Here is a 20,358-nt window from a genome sequence, read left to right on the forward strand (position 1 = left end):
TTGAGGTACTGGTCGAGGACGGTCTTCACGAAATCGGTTTCGTAGGGTTGATGTGGAATCTCGGGTTCAAAACTAACCAGTCACATAGGTATATGAGAAATTGGGGTAGGGCATAGTCAAACGCGGTGGACTTTTTGTCCTCCGGGAGTTGTCTTGCATGCTTGATCAGCGCGCTGTAGATGGGTTGGGTGTCGTCAATCAACTGTCTGTAACCACTGTGTTTGGACTATGATGGAGAGCCTCGTAATCTAAGAAAATGTCGCCCTTGATCTTCATTCCCTCCACGACTATGCTGTCCGAAGTGTCAATCACCCGGGAGAGACTGGCCCTGGGAACTTGACCACATGGGATAAGTGATCTAGTGGAGTGACAAGCATCATCATCCGACTCAGATGCCTCTTCTACAAAGGTCGCCAGGAACATTCCCATCCCCTCTATATCACATGCTTTCTGCAGGCCTGCTACTTGCGCTTTTTCGAAACCTTCAAGCCGGTCAAAACTCAAGTCACTTTCCAGGTATTGGTGATTTAAGATATGCAACCGGGCTGTTGGGCAATCGCGAAGCATCCAATTGTACCCTTGCGCTGTCGCGCGTTTGTCCCATTCTCCAAATAGAGGGACAAGTTGTTCCCAGAGACACTTGACGCCCAGCAGAGCTGCCGAGGCGGCATGATACAGGTTGTAGCACACTACAATCCTATAACCGGAGGTCCTGGATCACGTCCGTATAGCATATGGCATCTGTCATTCTGTATGCCGAACGACTGGCGGTCTTGAAAGTGGCCGATTTCCCTTTCCATGTAGCAATCACATCACCGCCTTCATTTTTTGACGGAAGACAGACAGACAAAGTCCCAAACATGCCACTGTCCTCCTTGGAGACCGAATGAGGTACGGGCATGGCACCATTCTCGTCGATGAAAATTTTGTGCGGCCTTATCTCGACCTCACTCGCACGAGCACTCAGCTCTAATTTGGAAAGCGCCTTGGTAAGCAACACTTGCAACTCAGTCTTCCAGGCGGGATTCGTCAAGGTGAACCAATCCGCATCTAACTCCTAGCTCGTTGGAGCGTGGGCCTCACATGTGGTTTTCAGGGTTTCGAACTCCGCCCTGGGACGACTGGGCAGTAATGAGAGCTCTTGCGTCGCGTGGGGAGATCGGCAGACCAATAGGTCCGATACCTTTCACCTCCAGTCCAGGAAGGACAAAAATATCCCTATCCTCAACATTCAAAAAGGGACCTTGTAGTTGGAGAGGGTCCAAGACCTTGCAAATGGCGATTTTTTAGCTCATCTCCCCGGTCCAGCCGACTTCCGTGAGGATTCGGCCGTCCAATACTGGTTGTTCCGGTGATCTTTATCAAAGGTGACTAGTAGAGATTGGACAATTAAGATGTCCTATGGCAATAGCTCATTCGGCTAATTGTTCTGGTATAGCATGGTGAGGATTCCAATGCCCCCCAAGAGCCCGCGGCGCGTCCGAAACGCCAACTCCCGTTACTTACTAGACCACATTGGGAATCAATTATGTCCAACCAGGTCCGCGTAGATCCACAAAAGATTGCATCAGCGATTTATTTTGAATCAACGTACGTGATAAGTCTACGAAGATTGAACAAGTTGATTCAGTTCTATTGGATCTATCGAGTATATAGATTTTTTTTTTCTCCACCGTTGATTGGCTGTAGACGTCGACCCGAGAATCACACCCGGCCCGCTGCTTGTGTACCGTGTGATTATGAGGCGTCCGTGGCCGTAGCAGGGATTGGGATAGAATCCGGCCTTCTGCGAATTAAAACCCCTAGGGTCAACGAAGGGCTGGTAGGCGTTGTCTAACTCCCTGCTTGAAGAGGGGTTATCCGGAGTCATGCCATCCGCATCCCTAGATGAGGCACGGAGACAAATTGCGTTTGCCATTGTATGCCGTGTACAAGTCGATATGGCAACGACAGAGTGATGCCGAGGACGATCAGATAGCCTTCAATGCTGCGTTCGTACTGGCATGACGCCATGTTGACGGGGACCTTTGCCACTGTCCGTGATGAGGCATCTGGTGAACTGGATTCTGTTCCCCCACTTGTAAGAACAATTCAACCCAGATCAAGGCTAGAAGCCTGGAAAGAGAAAGAAGTCCATCGATCGTCCGTCGGGTCCAACAGGGAGGGGTATCAATTGTTGGTGCATGACATGGCGCCCATTCACCGACTGCCAAAACAGCGACCGCCTCACTTTTCGGACTATTAGGCGGTTTCCACTGGTCCGTCACCCACTTGTTTGACTCCCATCTGGATGATCTCCTGTCGTACCCTGCCAGGGACCAATTCGGCGAGTCATCCGTCGGGTTATTTCGGGCTTCTGATGGGCATCAACTAGGAAGCCACGGAGTATAATGGGAGGATTATTGATTCCATCGCGCCTTCCATAGTAGAACTGGGAACAAAAGGACCAAAATGACCAAACACGACAAAATCCCCCATCGTCCCGCCCTAACCCGATCGGGCGATCCCATGATCGGCGGATGATTTGTCTCCCAGTGGAGCCCAAAGTCCTTCCTTCTTCTCTCTTATTTTCCATTATCATTCGATAGACTGCGATAGAACTATGGGCTCGATACCCTCATCTCCTTCCCCGTGGGCGTGACTGATGCAGATGCGGTGAACGCCTACTGTACTCTCCGAAGCGTTCGTTACTGTAGCAATCATTCCTCTCCAACCCTCTTAGTCCTAGGAGGTCCTGGTTGGCTCCATTGAACCTTCGCCCTAGTCTGACGCCGGGGGACCCAGTCTCAACTCCACTGAGCCTGCATCTTCTTTGCTGCCGCTGCCCGCAAGTGGCGTTGGGCACAAATCCCAAAAATATTCTCCTTCGTCAACGACGGTCAGAGCCATGCTCACTCCGATGCCATGGCACCACCAAAGCCGTGGTTTAGATACGGGGACTTTTGTCCTACCATCGCCATGATGGTGTGGAAGGTGGCGAGCGCACCTTATTTTGATCTAGATCTTGGTCCGTGTCTCATGGGATGCTGTCGGGCCTGTCATTGATACATAGAATTTGGCGCACACTGCCCAAATGGTCGGCCCATACGCTAGATGCAACCCTAATGCAGCCATTTTGGACTCTGTTTTGTCACGCATGGATTTACCAACGGAGCAATCGGCCCTTTTCAGACAGAGAGCACAGGAGAGCGCCGTCGGGGTTGGAAGCCCCCAAAGAAAAAAAACAATGGAAGGCAAAGGGATCAGCGTTTTTGGCTATTTTCCTCTGCCCCAGTGATGCTTCCCGAAATGGGCCATCTATCCACCTTTGTCCACCAGGACCCCCATGGCCGTGAGACGTGGTCCAATGGGATTCCATGTCGTTGGGCAGTTCGTCAATGACGTTCCCAGTTCTCACCCGAGCGAGACGGGAGCTCGATTGTCCATCCCACTGGGTTCTCCGCGAACCACGATACGTCGCCTTGCATCGATCCTCAGGAGGGGTTTTTATGTTGTTGGCGGACCGCTGGCCTATGCTGATACTCCCTTCCCCCTCTCCTTTCTCTCATAGATCGGTCATCGGCTCAAACCTGACCCTTCACAGCTCTCCTCGTTTCACAGCCCCGTCTATTCTTACTTGACTTCCCGCATCGCATCATCTGCCCAGTCCCTGTCGATATCCGAACAGGGCGTTTCCATAATTTGCCAATTGATTTCTATATATTGACTTGTCCACCTCCTTCCACTGGTCCCTTGAACTGTCGCCAAGCCGGTGATTCGATGTTATGGCTAATAAAAAGGGAAAGAAGAAGAAGAACAACAACAACAACAATAAAAGGCTTCCTGTAAACGACAACCAATTGTCCAATCCAGAGCAGACCTCAACCGACTCCTCCCCGGCGACGGCGGTTGAAGCTGGTGAAAATGGCCTCCCCTGTCCAGTACGCACAACTTCCCACGTTCCAGTATCAGTCTTTTGAGCGTCATTACCAGACCTTTGATCGCTCTACTCTCAAATATTCTTTCTATCCTGTTGCTGCTGCGTCTTCTTCGGACCCTCTGACGACGCCTAAGGACCAGAACAACAACCCCCCTGACGCAGAACCTACTGCTGCCCCGGAAGCTGCCCCGGAGGAAAGTCCTAGTGATTCTCCGGCGGAACCCTCACCTCCAGAGACTAGTGGTATGTTATTGTTTAATTCTACAACCGCTCTCTCTATTTAATCCTGTATTTTCATTGCTCGAGTCGTGCTAAGTATTATAAAGAATCGACCGATGCGGCAGAACCCGCGGAAGAACCGCCCGCAGATGCTCCCTCAGATCCCCCGGCAGAAGCAACTGAAAGTCCAGCCGATGCCGCACCGGAAACTAATGGCGAAGGTGAAAATCCTCCACTAGAACGCGACAGTGCTGGCCTAGATTCGAATCCAACAGAAGAGGGCACCGTCGATGAGACGAAAGACGAACCTCCGGTAGAAGATACGAATGTAGGGGAAGAATCACCCCCGGAAAAAGACTCAACCACTGCCCCCGAAACAGACGCACCGCAAGATGATACTCCTGAGGACGCTGCCGCTCCAGCAGATCCAGCTCCGACAGAAGAGTCCGCCCCCGCGGTAGAATCGCCAGAAGAATCTGCTCCAGCTGAGGAACCTGCTTCTACAGAAGCGGCTGCTGGGGCTGACGATCCTGCCCCGACCGAGGACCCTGTTTCAGCTGAAGATCCCGCTTCGGCAGACGATCCAGCTCCCGCAGAAGAAGGCGTGGAGGCGGTCCCGGCAGAAGAATCCACCCCGGTGGAACAACCCGCCAAAGAGCCTGCCCCAGCTGAGGAGCCTGCTGCAGCGCAAGAGCCCGCTCCGGCAGAAGATCCCGCCCCCACCGAAGAGCCCATTCCGGCTGAAGATCCTGCTCCGGCAGATCCTGTTTCAACCGAAGACCATACTCCAGCCGAGGATCCTTCTCCGACGGAAGAGCCTGGTCCCGCCGAGGATCCGTCTGCTGTCGAGCAGCCCGCTCCAGCAGAAGAACCTGCGGAAGAGGCTGCTGCAGCCGAAGAGCCCGCCCCGACAGAAGAACCCGCAGAAGATCCTACTCCGACTAAGGATCCTACTGTAGTCGAGGAGTCCGCACCAGCAGAAAAGCTTGAAGAAGAGGCAGCAGTGGCGGAAGAGCCGGCTCCTACAGAAGAGCCCGCCCCCGCAGAAGAAGCGACAGAAGATCCCGCTCCGGCAGAAGAACCCGCCGACGAACCTGTTCCATCCGAAGACCCTGCTCCCGCAGAAGAGGCCCCTCCTGAAGAAAAACCTGTCGAGAAGGAAGAGCCTGCAGAAGATCCTGCTGCGGCGGAAGCGTCTGCTCCACCAGAAGAGCCGGTTCCCGAAGAATCCGCTCCGGCGGCAGAAGTCACAGAAGAGAACGCGCCTGCAGAAGAGCCTACTCCAGCAGAGAATCCTGCTCCAGCTGAAGAACCCGCTCCGGCAAAGGATCCCGCTTCAGCTGAGGACCCTACTCCAGCTGAAGAACCCGCTCCGGCAGAGGAAGCTGCGGAGGAGCCGGCTGCTGCGGAAGAGCCTACTCCGATCAACGACCCAGCTCCCGTGGAAGAACCCGCAGAACCCGAAGAGGCCCCAAATTTGGCAGAAGAATCTACGCCGGCGGACGAGCCCACTCCGGCAGATGTCTCAGCAGACACACCCCAGGACGATGTGCCCGATGATTCTGCCGCCGCCGCAAACCTAGAAACGGGCGAAAGTATGGATGGGGCCAGTTATGGTACGCCTATATATTTAATCCGCTCACAAATTCAACTGACCTTACACTCAGACGATGAATTTCCAGAATGTGATCCTTCCGCAGAATCCGATAAAGTCGAAGCCGAAAAGGCAGAAGCCGAGAGACAAGCTGTCGAGGACGCTAAGGCGGAAGAGGAAGCATTAGCAAGGGCGCAAGATGTAGTTGACCTTGAAATAGAAACCGATATAGAGCCGGCCGATGCTGCACCTGCACCCGAAACTGATGCTATGGACGATGCGCCACATGACGAGCCGGCCCGCGAAGCGGTAGATGAAACCGTACCTGAGATAGCTACCGAGAAGTCTCCTGTGGAGGAAGACTCGCCTAAGGAGGAGTTAGTCGAAGAGCCAACACCGGCTGAAGCACTAAACGACGCTCCTCCGGCAGAGGAAATTCCAAAGGACGGAGTTGATGAGGCGAAGTCCGAGGTGGAGCCGGCTGCAGAGCCTGAAATTATCGAACCACCGGCCGAGGAAGCTGCTCCTGAAGAGCCTGTTGATCCTACGGAGTCTGTGGCCGAGGAACCCACAGCTATCGAAGAACCTGCACCTGCCGAAGAACCTGCACCCGCCGAAGAACCTGCACCTGCCGAAGAACCTGCACCCGCCGAAGAACCTGCACCCGCCGAAGAACCTGCACCCGCTGAAGAACCTGCACCTGCCGAAGAACCTGCACCCGCTGACGAGACACCTGCCGTAGAGGCTGTCAGTCCAGAATTCGACGAGAATTCAGCCCCTCGTGAAGAGGCTCTTCCTGTTGAAGATCCCGATATGGCCGAAGAAGTCTCACCCGAAGGATCCCCCGCGGCAAGGGAAGTTTCAGAAGATCTGTCCGAAGAATCACTGGAGGATCCTGAACCTGCCGTGTCATCCGGAGATGGCATTCCGTTCGAAACTACAGCAGTCTTGGGTTCAGCAGGCGCAGCGGTCGCAGCAGCGGCAGGCCCCGAACTGGCTAAGTCTAGCAGAAAGAAGAAGAGACGCTCTCCTGAATCGGGACGCGAGCATGAACTTGAACGTCACGGATATGAGCGCGGGTTTGAACTCGGATTCGAGCGAGGTCTTGAACAGCTTCGTGAACGTGAACGGGAACGCGGCCTGGGTGGACATGAACGCAGCCATGAGCGTGAACGTGAACGTGGCCATAGCAGACATGAACGTGGACATGAACGTGGACATGAACGTGGACACGACCGCGAGCGTGATCGCGAGCGTGGACGTGGGCGCGAGGAGCAGCAAGTTCAAGTTCAACGCCAAAAGAGCGAACGTGGTAACATCCTAAAGAACCGCTGGACAACAGCGCTCGAAGAAGCGAAACGGCAACACGACCTCAAGCTCCGCCAAGAAGAGAAGATGGTTCGCCGCGAATCCCGAACAGGCGAGCATGACAAGCGCGACCGTGCAAAACGCTCTGATGGCTCCTCTCGAGACAATGAAAATAGGTCACGCCACCATACCTCGGAAAAGTCGGACAGCAACGAGCGCGAGCGAGAGCACGCAGGTCCCAAGCCAAAAGCTTTCCTCAAATACATGACAGCCGGCAAATCAGACACCAACGGACCCCTTCTCATGGTAAATGGCACTAGGGCCGCCGAATATGTCTCGGAAAAGTACAGGCGTTCTTCCACGAGCCCCCGTCATTCGAACGGAGACCGAACGCCCAGTGAACGTTCCGGTGGATCTTACCACTATGACGAGGACCGGCAGGCCCGCCGCGAATACCGAGCCCGCAAGAAGGCCGAAGCCGAAGAGCAAGAGCGACAGCAGGTGGAGCAGGAACGGCAGCGTCAGGAGGCGGAGGCGGAGGCGGCGGAGGCGGCGGAGCAAGCGAAAATCCGCGCATCCAGGGAGGAAGCAGGCCATCGGCGTCATCGCCACAGCAGCGAGCGACACAACGGCGAGCGCCCAAGTGGTGAGGCTCGTCGGCGTCACCATAAACGACGGGAGCCGTCACCTCCGGCGCGGAAACCGTCGAAGCTCAAGTCGCTTATCAAGTCTGCGATTCCTGCTTATTAGTGATGAGGAGTATACGATATTGTTTGATACTGTTTTGTTTTTTTCGTTAGCTTTTTTTTCTTTCTTCCTCTTTTTTTTTTTTTGTTTCAATCTCCCATTCTTTTTCGGGGTACTTACAACTATTCTCCGGTGTGGCTTTATCAACGTTTGAGCGCCGAAAGAAAAAGTACTGGGTGGATTGATCAGCATTTTGTGAGAAGCGATTGCGGCATTGATGGTGTTTCATCTACTTCTGTTTACATGTTCATGTTGGTATACATTTTGTTCTTGTCTATATGTTTATATACGCTGTCGCTTGTGAAAGATGACTCTTAGCCATTTATTCTTTGGTCCCTGTCCATTACGACTTCAATTGCTTCTGTATCAACATACCTTGCACCATTATACACTACTCTAGAGAGGATACATGACTCTACTCCACAATGTCACAGCCCAACATCCTATAATCCCACATAAACCTCAAATCGTAACATTGCGTATGTATATCTAACAAACAAACAAACAAACAAGCACCCAAATCAAACAACAGGCACAGCCATACCATCACCCCGCTGATCACTTCCAGCACTATACACCAACTGCCCATCATCATGATGCACACGAATAATCTGTCCCCGACCGAACCGGCCCCGCGCCCACCCACTCAACACCTCCACACTATGACCCAATTTCCTTAATCCCTCAACAGCCTGCTCACTAATACCCTCCTCCACCCAAACGGTGCGATCAACAGGGTGTCCAATCTCCGGCGTGCCCGCCGCGATGCAGATTCTAGGCGAGTCAAGCGCCGCCTGCGGGTGGTAGCCGAAGGCGAGCATATTCAGCAACACCTGGACATGGCCCTGAGGCTGCATGAAGCCGCCCATGACGCCGTAGACGGAGTGGAGGGAACCGTCGGAGACGTTGGTGACCATCGCGGGGATGATAGTGTGGTAGGGGCGTTTGCGGGGCGCGAGTGCGTTGGGATGACCCGGGCTGAGGGAGAAGTTGGCACCGCGGTTCTGCAGCGTGAAGCCGCAGCCCTTGGGGATGATGGCGGAGCCGAAGCCCTCGTAGTTGCTGTTGATGAAGGAGATGCCGTTGCCGAGGTGGTCGGTGACGGCGAAGTAGACGGTGTCGCAGTGTTGGTGGGCGGGGCTGCCGTGGTCGGGGATGTCGGCGGCGGCGGCGTCCGGGCGGAAGAGCTTGGCGCGCTCGGCGAGGTAGGCTGGGTCGAGGAGGCCTTGTTGGGGCACCTTTTCGACGTCCGGGTCCGTCACGTACCAGCAGGCGTCGGCGAAGGCGATGCGTAGGCTTTCGATGATCGCGTGGAGGTATTCCGCGGAGTTGTGCTGCTCGGGCGTGAATTTGGGAATTTGCCCGCTTTGTTCGAGCTGCTCGAGGATGCCGAGGGCCATTAGGGCGACGATGCCTTGGCCGTTGGGGGGGTGCTCCCAGATTTGCACGCCTTGGTTGGTCTCGGCGTCTGTGCCGGCGGATTGCTTCTGGACGATGTCTTGGCCGGTGAACTTAAGGCTCATGGCTTCGGTGTCCTGGCTGCCGGTCTCGGCGTGGTGTTTGAGGTCCTCGAGAGAGAGGTAGCCTCCGCGAGACTGGACCACCTTCACCAGCTCCTCGGCGACACGTCCCTCGTAGAAGCCCTTCTTTCCCTCCGTGGCGAGGGCCCGGAAGGTTCGCGCCAAGTTGGGGTTCTTCATGATCTCGCCAGCCCGGGGACTGCGGCATCCATTCTTGGCCTTGCTGTCGGCCTTGAGCATCTCCGCGAAGTTAGGAGACGAGTTGCGGAGGAGGTCTTCGCCATCATTCCACTGTGGTTGTGTTGATGTCAGTTATCTACGGCGGAAACGGAACTGAGAAGATGGGAGAATTGTCACTTACGAAGGACGCAGACAGTTCGGAGACAGGGAACCCCTCCTCGCCCAGCTCGATGGCAGGAAGCAAAATCTGCTCCAGTGACACTTTCCCGCTACCGAATCGCTGCACGGTATCGACCCAACCGGCCGCCGCACCGGGCGTGGTCACCGCATGGACGCTTCTCATGGGGATAGCGCCCACATCATTCGGGCCGACATTCAAATCCTTGCGAACCTGCTCCAAGGTCGCCTTGCCGGCCGATCGGCCGGACCCGTTGAGCGAGTGGACTTTCTTCGTCTTAGCGTCGTAGTAGAGACAGAACATATCACCGCCGATACCGGTTGAGGCGGGCTCAGTCATATTCAATGCAGCGGCTGTCTCTAGTTAGTGGGGATGTTACCCCGCGGGGGCTAAGTGGTACATGCCTACTGCCACTGCAGCGTCCTGTGAGGGGTTAGCTTGAGAGATTCACGAGGCAAGGACTGTTCGGCCATACAGCTGCATTTCCGCCTTCTTTCAGAATTCGTTGACCCGCCGCAGCTGCGAGCGGTTGTGAGCATGTTACGATGCCCTTGGTGCTGTGGACGGTGCTTCTCCGGCTAGTGAAAGGCACCAGATCGGCTTGCGATCGGGCGTAGACCGCTTGTGAATTCAGAGGCATGGTGAAGTGAAGTTGGATAGTGGTTCAAACAGACAAACAACAGTATCTACAAAAAAAAAAAGAGACAAATTCAATGGGTATCGCGGGGAGAGGGAATGTTATAAGAAGGCGCCATGGACCCCACTGATCTCAATAGATCTTGAGTAATTGCCTCGGACGTCCGGGGTCACTAGAAGGCCGGAGTGGGTACCGGTACCGCTGGTTGGTACTTGGTACTGGGTGCATGCGATTTGATTCGTTACTCGGGGAGAATAATACTCGTAATTTACCCCAATGATGACTCCACGCTATGATTATCGGCCGACATGTAGGAAAAGTCCGACTTTCCTATAGCAAGTATATAGGCAAGGAGATTCGATTTGTTCATCATACTCGGTATAGATCGTAGTATGAAGTTCTTTAATTCGGAATTCGGTGTGGATTTCCCTGTGCAAGAACGATACGACTTGGTTGGAGCTGATGGCTGGGCCAGACCATTCAATACGATAACCCCTCGTGCTCGAGGGATTATCCAGAAGCTGCAGGAGCACGGATATGCTCTTCACAGTATGCATACATGTTGAGCCGTTTTCATTTGAAATCATCATCCGTATCCATGCCAAACACGGAGAGCTCGACTCGGGCTCTGATGGACGTTCGAATGAAGTACGATGACTCCATCTGCCACCGCATAGACAATACAGACTGGCTCCTGTGAAGATTTCAAATCGTGATGTTCCTGTATTTCAAAGTATATGATCTCGAAGAAAAGTCAGAACGTTGATGACTGGGTCCCTGGCGGGTTTCTTGACTACGTGATGATATATAGACCAGAGGGGACAGCTCTTCGGAGGGGTGTTAACCTGGCTTGATATCGTCGACAGCTCCAGCTCTCAGAAGTGTCAAAGCACATGCCTGCCAGTCAACGTTAATTTAGTGTCTACATGGCATGACCTCACCCCGCATAGAATGTCAGAAGTCCGCCTGTGGACCTGGACGCAACAATGCAATCTTCGGAGAAATCAGAACATGGGTGTTTTCCCTTCGTCTTGGTTGGTGAATCCAATTGACGCTCTCTAGACGTTATACGATTGACTTGCAAGACATTCAGTGGAAGACATCATCCTGTAGTGACAACAAGTGTGTAAGTGGGGTCGATTCCAAGAGACTTGTAATGATATTCGAGATGTATTCAGGTAGACGGATGTACAGAGAAACTCCGACTCGGAATCTCCCCGATGACACGCTAGGCCGGATTGGGGAATTACCCATGTGACAGTCAGCTGACGGTGAGTCAACTGTATGATCATGTGATAGAATATCATGTGACTGAGGGGGACATCGCTGATCGATAAGATAGACAGAAGCGGAGCAAACGTCATGGTGAGATGTCCATTGCAGCCAAGAACTGGAGAACTGGAATCATCTCGAGCCAAAAGAAAGATATCTGTAGGTTCCATGTACTTCCCCCTCCTTAATCGGAGCTAATTCCGCTCCTGGACCCGGATCTAGACAGATTTCTTCCCCCGCATCATCCGACTGGACTGACCATTGTATCGACAGAGTGACTTCGTTCAATACAAAACCATGGACTTGCCGGGTTAACCACGTTATTCTTAGGTTCTTGGCTCTTATTGTTTCTTGTGGTTTTCTATCATTGTCTCTAGCGCACTGTGACCGCGTCCCTACGCTGAAACAATGGTCGTGTTTGTGGATTTAGAGAACGATGGGCTCGACCAGGACCACTTCGTGGAGAACCCACACGCTCTATTCCATCCATTTCCTGGGTCCAAAAATCCAGCAGTGGGCTACGCCTACTCCACTTCTGCAGCGGAGCATACGGATCGGGCACTCGAATCTCCAGAGTCCCGGGCTATGGCAGACCAACCGGCTCTGAACCAGAGCAGCTTTGCAGCTGCTCTCAGCTGCTATCCGTACGCATGCGAATGTAGAGGCTCGATTGTCTTACTGACTCAACATCAGGATCGTCAAGGAGATTGCCCGTGCGGTGGACTCGAATACCATGCACGCACTCTCCCGGACATGTCGTCGATTTCACGCGAGTCTGGGCCCGTACCGCCAACAGCTGTCCAATATGACTCTGCGCTGCGAAAACGAACGCATGGAGACGACATTGGACGTCGATCCCCAGGTGAGGGTGGCGGCCGGTTCGGCCGGTCTCAGACGCGGCAAGTGTGCTCGGGATATGGTGGCCGAGTGTCGAAAGTGCTCGAAGGTCGTTTGTCGGGTGTGTTGTCGACTCCCCTTGTTCCCATGGCCTTGCGTCTGTCGTCCACCAGTCTATGGATATGAAGACACCAAAAACATTCTGTATTGGAAAATGCTAACAAACTAGAACTGCGCCGCCAAACCGGCCACGAACATCATGCTCAAAAGACGCATCCGGCGTCTCTGCACGACCTGTCTCACGGCCCCGCTACCGCAACTTCAACCACCGGCCTCCTCATGTTCCACGCAATCGGCCGTTCAGCGCAACATCTGCACCTGCAAAGTCTCCATATGGCTCTGCCAACCATGCGGCCGGCGGCTGAGCAGCGACGGTCTCATCTACCGGCAGATGTGGAGCTGGCGCGTCGGGACATGCGTTAGTGGGGAATGGCAAGGATTGAGGTGTTGGCGAGGCAAACACTGTCTGGCGGCGCAGGACGTCGAACTGGGGATGGGGTGCGACTCGCACGACTCGCTCACCGGCCTTATGATTCCATCCCACGGTCGAAACGTTGCAGACTCACCCAACGAGGAATCGTGGGAGCACTTCCGGCAGGACACCGTCGGGATCCGCCTTCGCCTTTTGGCGTCTTACGGCGAGGAAGGGGCGGAGGACCTCCTGCGGCACATCTTTGAGCACGGCGGGCCCATCGATCACACGGCGAAGAAAAAGCGCATGACGGTGGGGGCATACGCCAAGGATCACGAGGATGAGCGCCGAACGGGCGAATATCTCATGCGGGAGGAGGCAGATCTGGACCGCGCATGGTGCAACTGGTGCTCGCGAGTGATTCCATCACAGCAGGATTTGAATTGTCTATAGGGACTTTGGGCAAAATAACGTATGTTAACTACTTCCTGCAGGGCACTTTGATAATATTACCTAATTTATTAACACATTGAATGTATGGCGCTGCTTGCGAAGGCCAAAGGTATCATAATACCTTTGATGATTACTTCCCTCTGTTTTGATGCAACAAACCTATACATACAAACATCCATCAACCAACCAATCCAACAATAACACACCAATATTATTAATTTAACTAATTATTATATGGCACAATACCCACCCACCCACTTTCTTCTCTCCCAGAATACAGCCTCACAGATAAACATAACAAAACGGTCCAGCAGCCGTATCCGACAACTCGCGAATCGTCTTCGGCGCAGCCAACACGTTGGACAGATCGATCGGATAATCCAGCGTCACATTCGGCGCCTCAACCCCAAGGCCAGGCATAATGGACGGACCTTCAGCGACGAACGTCCGCTTCGACGGGTCCAGATTCTGCCATGTCCAGAAGGCGCGGTCGATGGCTGCGTGGTGGAGGAAAAAGGCGGGGTCGCCGGGGGAGACGGCGAAGTCCTGTTAATTTCCATCAGCTCTTGCCCTTTTATTTTCCTCTGACATACAACAAAGATAGGAAATATGGTGAGAAGAATAGTAGAAGGAAAAGACTTACACCACCAGGATCCCCCCCAATCGTATAATGGCCACCGGAATGAACACCCAGATACTTATTAGGAAAGTCACCCTGCATACGGTCCTGGAATTTCCCGATAGTAGGATAATTCTTGATCAGGTCGATGACATGCTCGGTCGCGGTCCATCTGGAGGCGTCCGTGGAGATATCACGACGCAGACAGCGCGGGTTGTAGCCCAGGCCGTGGGTGGGGTCGTTCTGTGGGGGTTCCAGGCCGGGGATCTTCAGGCTGGGGAGGACGGGGCCGAGGTTGACTTCCCAGCTTTAATATGGTCAGTTTTGGCTCTTTCGTTCTGATCACGATATATATAGAGAGAAAAGAGGGGGGGGGGGGGTACTTCTTAAACGGCCCAGAGGTAATACAACCGCCTCCCTTCCCAGGCTTCAGGATAATACCAGGGGCCGCCTCGGGGCCCTCATGCTCGACGAAGGACCCATCGCCAGACATGCTGTACTCGGAGCCATCAAACATGGGAGAAGAAAGGGGGTCGGCGGCGTATTTGTTCCAGGCGTAGTAGGGTTGCGCGCCTTTGTAGCCACACTCGTTGCGCAGGGCTTGCTCGTAGGCCCAGGTGAAGTAGCGGTGCCAGGTGAGGAAGGAGCCCTTGATTTCCAGAATTAGTTCCACTCAAACTCATGTGTCTCGGAATCCTGGAGGTGGAGGTGGGGGGGGAATACAGTGGCATGGATAAAGATTGTCTGGTTGATATGCACGGCGACAAAATCATCGTAGCGATTGCGCGCGCCGGGGGCGAACGAGGGGTCGGATTTGGACGGCTTCGAGTGGAGACAGTTGACGGCGGAGGTGTAGTCTTTACGTTCGCGCTTGGATAGAGAGCCCCTGTTTTTCAATCAGTTACCTTATGTCTCTTTTGTTGTATAGTTGATTACTGATCCGGTTGATTGAAGATAGAATCAGATAACATACCACTCGCGACGAACCGACGCCGTCTTCGGATTACAGGAGCCATCCCCCTTGTGTTTCGAATGATAATGCGCTTGGTTGTGAAGCGCTTTTCCAGCCAGCACATCCCAGGGATCAGTGGGCGAGGCAGATGCTGGCGAAAAGGCCAGCAGAGCTGCTGTTGCTACAAGATGCCAGCGCATTTCTTTCCTTGGAGATAGATCTGGAGATCTTCACTGGAGGGGAGAAAATCACATCGAAAAAGATAAGAACAGCAGGGATCGCGCGTTAAATATTGCATGCTCAAGTCTCGTGTCTCAAGCTTGTTCATCCATTAGGCTGGCGCAGGCAGCTAATCTCCTGCTAGTGTCGACGGTGGCATGTTGGCCGTCGGTTAGGGCTCGATCGGATGTAACTCCGCCGGTCTATCCTGAATGCGAATGTGGGTGTCTCACCAGTGGACACACGGGTGATTTTATCCACTTGGTGTACTGGGTAGTATTTAAGCCAGTCATTGGGCTAGATTGTGCTTAGGCCATTTATTAGACTGGATTGTATCTAGAAATTAATAGGAGATTAGCCAAGGTGCTCGGATAAAAGCGTGTGTGGACTGGGGTCTATTAGAAGGACTCCTCACTTTTAAACCATTACGTCGTTATCCAATTAGTGGGACTATAACTGTCAGTGATTATAGGTAGGTATAATTCAGTTAATCAATTGAATCAAAGAATCAGCGGAGAATTTTCTTTGACAGACGCCACTCCACCCCGCTGGACAGACAATCCCAATGTTGGCTCGCCACCCACACAATAGATTGCTGTCTTACACCCCTGTCAGCATATAGATTAACTGGTAAATTGCTAGCACAGTCAGCAGGGAAGGAATCAATTCCCATTTTGAAAGAAATCTCGAGTGATTGACCCTTTGTCTGTTTACCCCACTGGAGTCAGGTACAGACCCGTCGTTCGTGTTCGATCGTCGATCGACCAGAGCACGAGTGAATGTCCGATCCAAAATTGCGAGTTCCATGTTCTGAGTTGGGTTGATTGACCGGAGATCGTCCCTCTTTAGTCAAGAATCGCGCTGACAGGGGATATATGAGTCCACCAGTTATTGCTCAACTTCCCAGACTTAGGGCGAGTCTTAGTATGATCCATTCGATATCGAACCCTAATTGACCTCCTGGAATCAGCTAACTCCACCTTTTCGATGCATTCATTGAATAGAAAAAAGCAACAACAGACCAAACGAGTCATGCAAGTTATAATCCAATGACCCGCGCTTTTGTATCCACTTCGAAGAGACAAAAAGATAAGCTGCCCCTCGTCCCCGTCAATAGTGCATGGCCACTGTAACATCGGCTTCGTATGCGGAGTCTGTTTCAGAGTCCATGGCTTGCATATATCCCAGTCTAGTGGGCGCCTCCGAGGAGCACCGTAGGACAATGGGTCTCCGAAGGGTTGGCTATGGCGCTGGGCTGCAGAGTTGGATAGGATGGCTTAATCAAGTGAAATGAAGCCTCTTCGCCTAGTCATTGAATGTATATTATCCTTCGCTTAATTTTGGGGGCGGTTGTATTATACCGTCGGACAGATGGTTGATAATCCATCTTTATTTACTCTCTTTCTTTGGTATTATAAGTCTCATTTCCTGCCTTCCACCATATGATTTACCTTGTCGACGCCTCCACTACAGAAAGCCCAATGACCCGCTGATATGGCGACAGAAGAGTCGCCTCTGCAACTGGTGACGAGGCAGACCAATTTCCCCCTCGAAACCACCGGCGACACCAAAGCGCCTCGTATCCTCGCCATTGTCGGCTTCCTCACCGGGCTGTCAGCCCTCCTCATCGTGCTCCGTGGCTACGTGCGCCTGTACATCCTCCGCAGATTCGACATTGAAGATGGAGTCATCATCGTAGCCCTAGTAAGCTCATGCGGCCCTTCTTCCCTTTGGTCAACACCCCTCACCATCAACCTAGTTATGCGCCTTTGGAGTCCTCGCGTGTTTCGTTGGTGAATCGTTCCACGGCCTAGGCCACTACAGCGATGACATCGCAATGGCGGATTTTGGGATCCTGAACGAGTGGATGTTCTACCACGCTATTGTAATTGTGCTGGGCATCAGTCTTGTCAAGGTCTCGCTAGGGTTCTTCTTGCTACGATTTGCGGCGCGGAAACGCGCTCTACGGTGGTTTATTATCGGTTGTCTGAGTAAGTCTATCTTGGTTCCCTTCAACTTGCATAAATGATATTGATTATCTAAATCAACAGTCTTCCTCACCCTCTTTACCATCGCCTGCATTTTAACCCTCGTCCTTCAATGCTTTCCCATACAAGCAGCGTGGAATTTTGCTCTGCGCAAAACAGCCAAGTGCTACTCGACCAAGACGTATCTAGCCATCGCGGAGTTTAATAGCGGTATGCTGCATGTCTAATAAGTCTATCTGGGCGTTAGCTGATTTAATAGCCATTAACATCGCTACGGATTTCATCTTCGCCACGCTGCCGGTGTTCATGTTCTACAATATTCAGGTCAATCGCTGGACCAAGGTCTCCCTCATGGGTATTCTCAGTTTGGGATATTTGTACGTCTCTCGCAGTGAATTGACTTCTACAGACTGACTCGTTCAGTGCCTGCGCCGCAGCTATCGTCAAAACCGTTCTTCAGAGTCGGATCTTTAAAGAACATGATTCTTTCCGGTATGTCGACTAGTTATATATCCTTCCAGGAAACATCAGCACTAACATAACCACCAGCGAATGCAACTACCTTATCTGGAACTGGTACGCTCCGAACTCCTCCCCTTCCCCCTTTCTTCATGCATACATATACATATATAGACCCATGTATATAAGAAGACAAACTAAGTCCCCCAGCGCCGAACTCAACATCGGCATAATAGCAGCCTCCTTCCCAACCATCAAACCCCTCATGAAACGCGTCCTCGGCTCAACCCTCAACTTCACCGGTGGCGCCAGCGGCAGCCGCTACGGAAAACGTTCCGCCACAATCAGCAGTAGCCACCCCCTGCACTCTCTGAAACGCAGTCGTACCGACCACGACTACCACGAGCATCTCGTCGATGATATGCAGATGCAAAATAATATCATAGCTCATGATGATAAAAATAACTACTCCGTGCGCGTGGCGAGCGACCAGGATAAGGGGGCGAGTGGAAGTGCCCACTCGCTGGATGGCAGTGAAGAGGGTTTGGATCCCCGGCCGGATCCTCATTCTTACCATTACCGCCACCAGACCCCGTCGAGGCGTGAGATTTTGCGCACGACGGAGGTCATTGTGCAGAGGGAGGATAGTCCGGATTGGGATCGGGATGGGGATGGGGGGAGGTTTGTAGGGGGGAGAATTTGAGGGGTTTTATGGATGTTTAAATACTTTTTATATCGGTTGCTCTAACTCCCCCTTGTTTAACAAGAAGAATATGATTTATGTGACAATTTAATATATTAATCCCTGGTCAGGTTTTCGCATTGATTTTCGCTCGACTCTCGCGGATCAGGTCTTTATATGACTTGTTATGTAAATTTAAATGCCGAGAATCGAACGGGTTGAGCCGTGTCTAACTTTCCTTTTAAGTATATAGAATGGAATAGTAGTTTACTTTTCAACGGCTTCAACCTTGCGTCTCAAGCCATACGACTATCAATCATAGCAGCAAGGTCCGAAAGGACAGGCCCTTGAAGCGCATCGCACTGATAGAGTCACTACCAAGACGCAGGAAGTCATCATCAGCCGCAATAGTCTGCGGATCAGCGTGTAGAACAGCCACCCACATTCTCTGCAGCCGTTGCTCGGTGGGTGTAGCAGGGGCACGGCGGTCCCCTCTGGAAGGCTGGAGCCCAGCGAGTTGCTCTACCGTCCAGCGGGAGCCAATCTGGCGGAACAGGCGCCGGTTTTTCTCACCGGTTACCGTACAGGGGGATAATTGCGCACCTGGATAGTGCTGATTGTCGACGCCGGTGGTGATAAAGGCTGCTAGGATGGACGAGTCAGACCCATGGGGGACGATGAGCGCAGCGGCGATAGTGTTTGTCGCAATAGCTTGCTAGAGGTGGTGCTTTATTTCTCCCAGTTCTAGACGCTGGCCGCGGAGCTTGACTTGCGCGTCTTTGCGCCCTAGGAGCCTCATCTGACCAACGCTGCGGAGGATAACCTGATCCCCCGTCACATAGAAGCGCGATCCCTTGGTTACAGGGAGACTCGGGGATTTTCGCCATGGAGGCGGTGCGATAAAGGCGGTGGCGGTCTTGTCGAGATCCCCGATATGTGCGCGCCCAACGACTGGCCTCTCCACCACGATGTCCCCCGGTGGCCCCACGCCGTGAGACGTCTGATATTGGAATGTTGCTTACACCGAAAGAGTTGCTAATTATATAGGTCATCCCGTTGAGGACGTCATCGAGTATGGTATAGTTCTCTGGGAAACACATTATCCGAGTCACCGCGTCTCATAGTCTATCTAAGAATAGGGCTAAGAAACATTTTAACCAGCCACCGTGAAGGCCGCGCAATCCAACCCGCTCAAACAATTTTCCAACTGATTTAAAACTAACGTGTGTCAGAAGTACAGACGAGGGGACAATGTGCCGGCAGGGCCTCGACTCAACCGACAATTCATCCAAAGCCAAGAGATCTGATATATCTTTCTCTTCTCAATCCCGGGCTTTGAAGAAGTGGACCGTGGATAGAGATCAACCATCCATGCACGGCATCTCAAGTCTCTGGCCCTGCTCCTCGTTCTCCTGTTTTGTCAACAGTGACGTGTCTCGATCAGGTCAAGCCGATTTATACTTTACCATTAGAGTGACCGCTTTTTCCGGCTGGGCTTGGCTTCCGAGTGGTGCTGGTCGATGTCAGGGACTGCTAAATCTCGATCTTTACATGCACCTATAGTATCATCTGCGCCGAACAGCGTTAGCTTAATCCACTCAGTCCAGACGAAGACCTCGCATAGATGTAGATTCATTACATCTAATTACCCAGAACGGTATACCGGGCCCCATCTTCACTCTAGATGGGGATTAGCGTTACGGGCTTTCCAACAGTAGCTCCTATTATCGCCCCACCCGGATCGCGTTCCTCGCCCGGAGAAGAGAAAGCAATCACTTGATTCGGCACGTCCATACAGGAAAACATTTCCTTCCTTTTTTTTTTCCCTTAATCTCCTCAAAGCTTGCTCGCAAACTTCCTGACCGCTTCTTTCTGGGTGACGAGCTATCCTGTGCTGGTGCTGTCATTCACTAGTAGTCAGCCAGCCTCAGTCCGACTGCGTGCCTTTCCCGAGTCTGATCAGACGCCGAGTAAGCCCTTTCAAGCCATGATGGTGCTATCCATGCATATCACAACACGATCCTCCATGGCTGGGATCGGCGCTTAATCTGGTGTCACGCGATCTTGCATTGTGTTTGACGGTCCTTCCTTACCTCGTGTCAT

General features: G+C 52.7%; 7 protein-coding genes across 7 annotated transcripts; 3 read left to right on the forward strand and 4 right to left on the reverse strand.

Moving 5' to 3' along the window:
- Nucleotides 1-34: 34 nt before the first annotated feature.
- On the reverse strand, nt 35-1,557 carry BDW47DRAFT_102292 (uncharacterized protein). The gene has a single exon (XM_024811837.1). It carries the CDS (start codon nt 565-567, stop codon nt 199-201), a length of 369 nt encoding a protein of 122 aa, XP_024674140.1. The 5' UTR covers nt 568-1,557; the 3' UTR covers nt 35-198.
- A 2,062-nt stretch (nt 1,558-3,619) lies between these two features.
- On the forward strand, nt 3,620-7,813 carry BDW47DRAFT_6070 (PE repeat family protein). Its single transcript, XM_024819416.1, has 2 exons — nt 3,620-4,162; nt 4,246-7,813. Exons 1-2 carry the CDS (start codon nt 3,904-3,906, stop codon nt 7,788-7,790), a joined length of 3,804 nt encoding a protein of 1,267 aa, XP_024674141.1. The 5' UTR covers nt 3,620-3,903; the 3' UTR covers nt 7,791-7,813.
- Nucleotides 7,814-8,281: 468 nt separating this feature from the next.
- On the reverse strand, nt 8,282-10,342 carry BDW47DRAFT_102298 (gamma-glutamyltransferase family protein). The gene is made up of 4 exons (XM_024811838.1): nt 10,141-10,342; nt 10,070-10,088; nt 9,669-10,018; nt 8,282-9,598 (listed from the first exon to the last, which is right to left on the reverse strand). Exons 1-4 carry the CDS (start codon nt 10,303-10,305, stop codon nt 8,309-8,311), a joined length of 1,824 nt encoding a protein of 607 aa, XP_024674142.1. The 5' UTR covers nt 10,306-10,342; the 3' UTR covers nt 8,282-8,308.
- A 1,332-nt stretch (nt 10,343-11,674) lies between these two features.
- BDW47DRAFT_102303 (uncharacterized protein) lies at nt 11,675-13,422 on the forward strand. Its single transcript, XM_024811839.1, has 4 exons — nt 11,675-11,733; nt 11,797-12,218; nt 12,268-12,532; nt 12,641-13,422. The coding sequence occupies exons 2-4, from the start codon at nt 11,983-11,985 to the stop codon at nt 13,334-13,336; spliced, it is 1,197 nt and encodes a 398-aa protein (XP_024674143.1). The 5' UTR covers nt 11,675-11,733; nt 11,797-11,982; the 3' UTR covers nt 13,337-13,422.
- On the reverse strand, nt 13,423-15,276 carry BDW47DRAFT_102304 (tyrosinase family protein). The gene is made up of 5 exons (XM_024811840.1): nt 14,929-15,276; nt 14,679-14,841; nt 14,339-14,604; nt 13,980-14,262; nt 13,423-13,882 (listed from the first exon to the last, which is right to left on the reverse strand). The coding sequence occupies exons 1-5, from the start codon at nt 15,105-15,107 to the stop codon at nt 13,619-13,621; spliced, it is 1,155 nt and encodes a 384-aa protein (XP_024674144.1). The 5' UTR covers nt 15,108-15,276; the 3' UTR covers nt 13,423-13,618.
- Nucleotides 15,277-16,620: 1,344 nt separating this feature from the next.
- Nucleotides 16,621-18,276, forward strand: BDW47DRAFT_124065 (uncharacterized protein; the record flags this gene model as incomplete). The annotated part of the gene is made up of 7 exons (XM_024816181.1): nt 16,621-16,830; nt 16,886-17,117; nt 17,178-17,324; nt 17,374-17,491; nt 17,538-17,606; nt 17,664-17,690; nt 17,784-18,276. 7 exons carry the CDS (start codon nt 16,621-16,623, stop codon nt 18,274-18,276), a joined length of 1,296 nt encoding a protein of 431 aa, XP_024674145.1.
- Nucleotides 18,277-18,571: 295 nt separating this feature from the next.
- BDW47DRAFT_124066 (uncharacterized protein) lies at nt 18,572-19,377 on the reverse strand (the record flags this gene model as incomplete). The annotated part of the gene is made up of 3 exons (XM_024816182.1): nt 18,572-18,970; nt 19,064-19,255; nt 19,354-19,377. The coding sequence occupies 3 exons, from the start codon at nt 19,375-19,377 to the stop codon at nt 18,572-18,574; spliced, it is 615 nt and encodes a 204-aa protein (XP_024674146.1).
- Nucleotides 19,378-20,358: the final 981 nt, after the last annotated feature.

Source organism: Aspergillus candidus (genome assembly GCF_002847045.1).
Source record: "Aspergillus candidus strain CBS 102.13 unplaced genomic scaffold BDW47scaffold_10, whole genome shotgun sequence".
In the NCBI taxonomy this organism is placed as follows: Eukaryota; Fungi; Ascomycota; class Eurotiomycetes; order Eurotiales; family Aspergillaceae; genus Aspergillus; species Aspergillus candidus.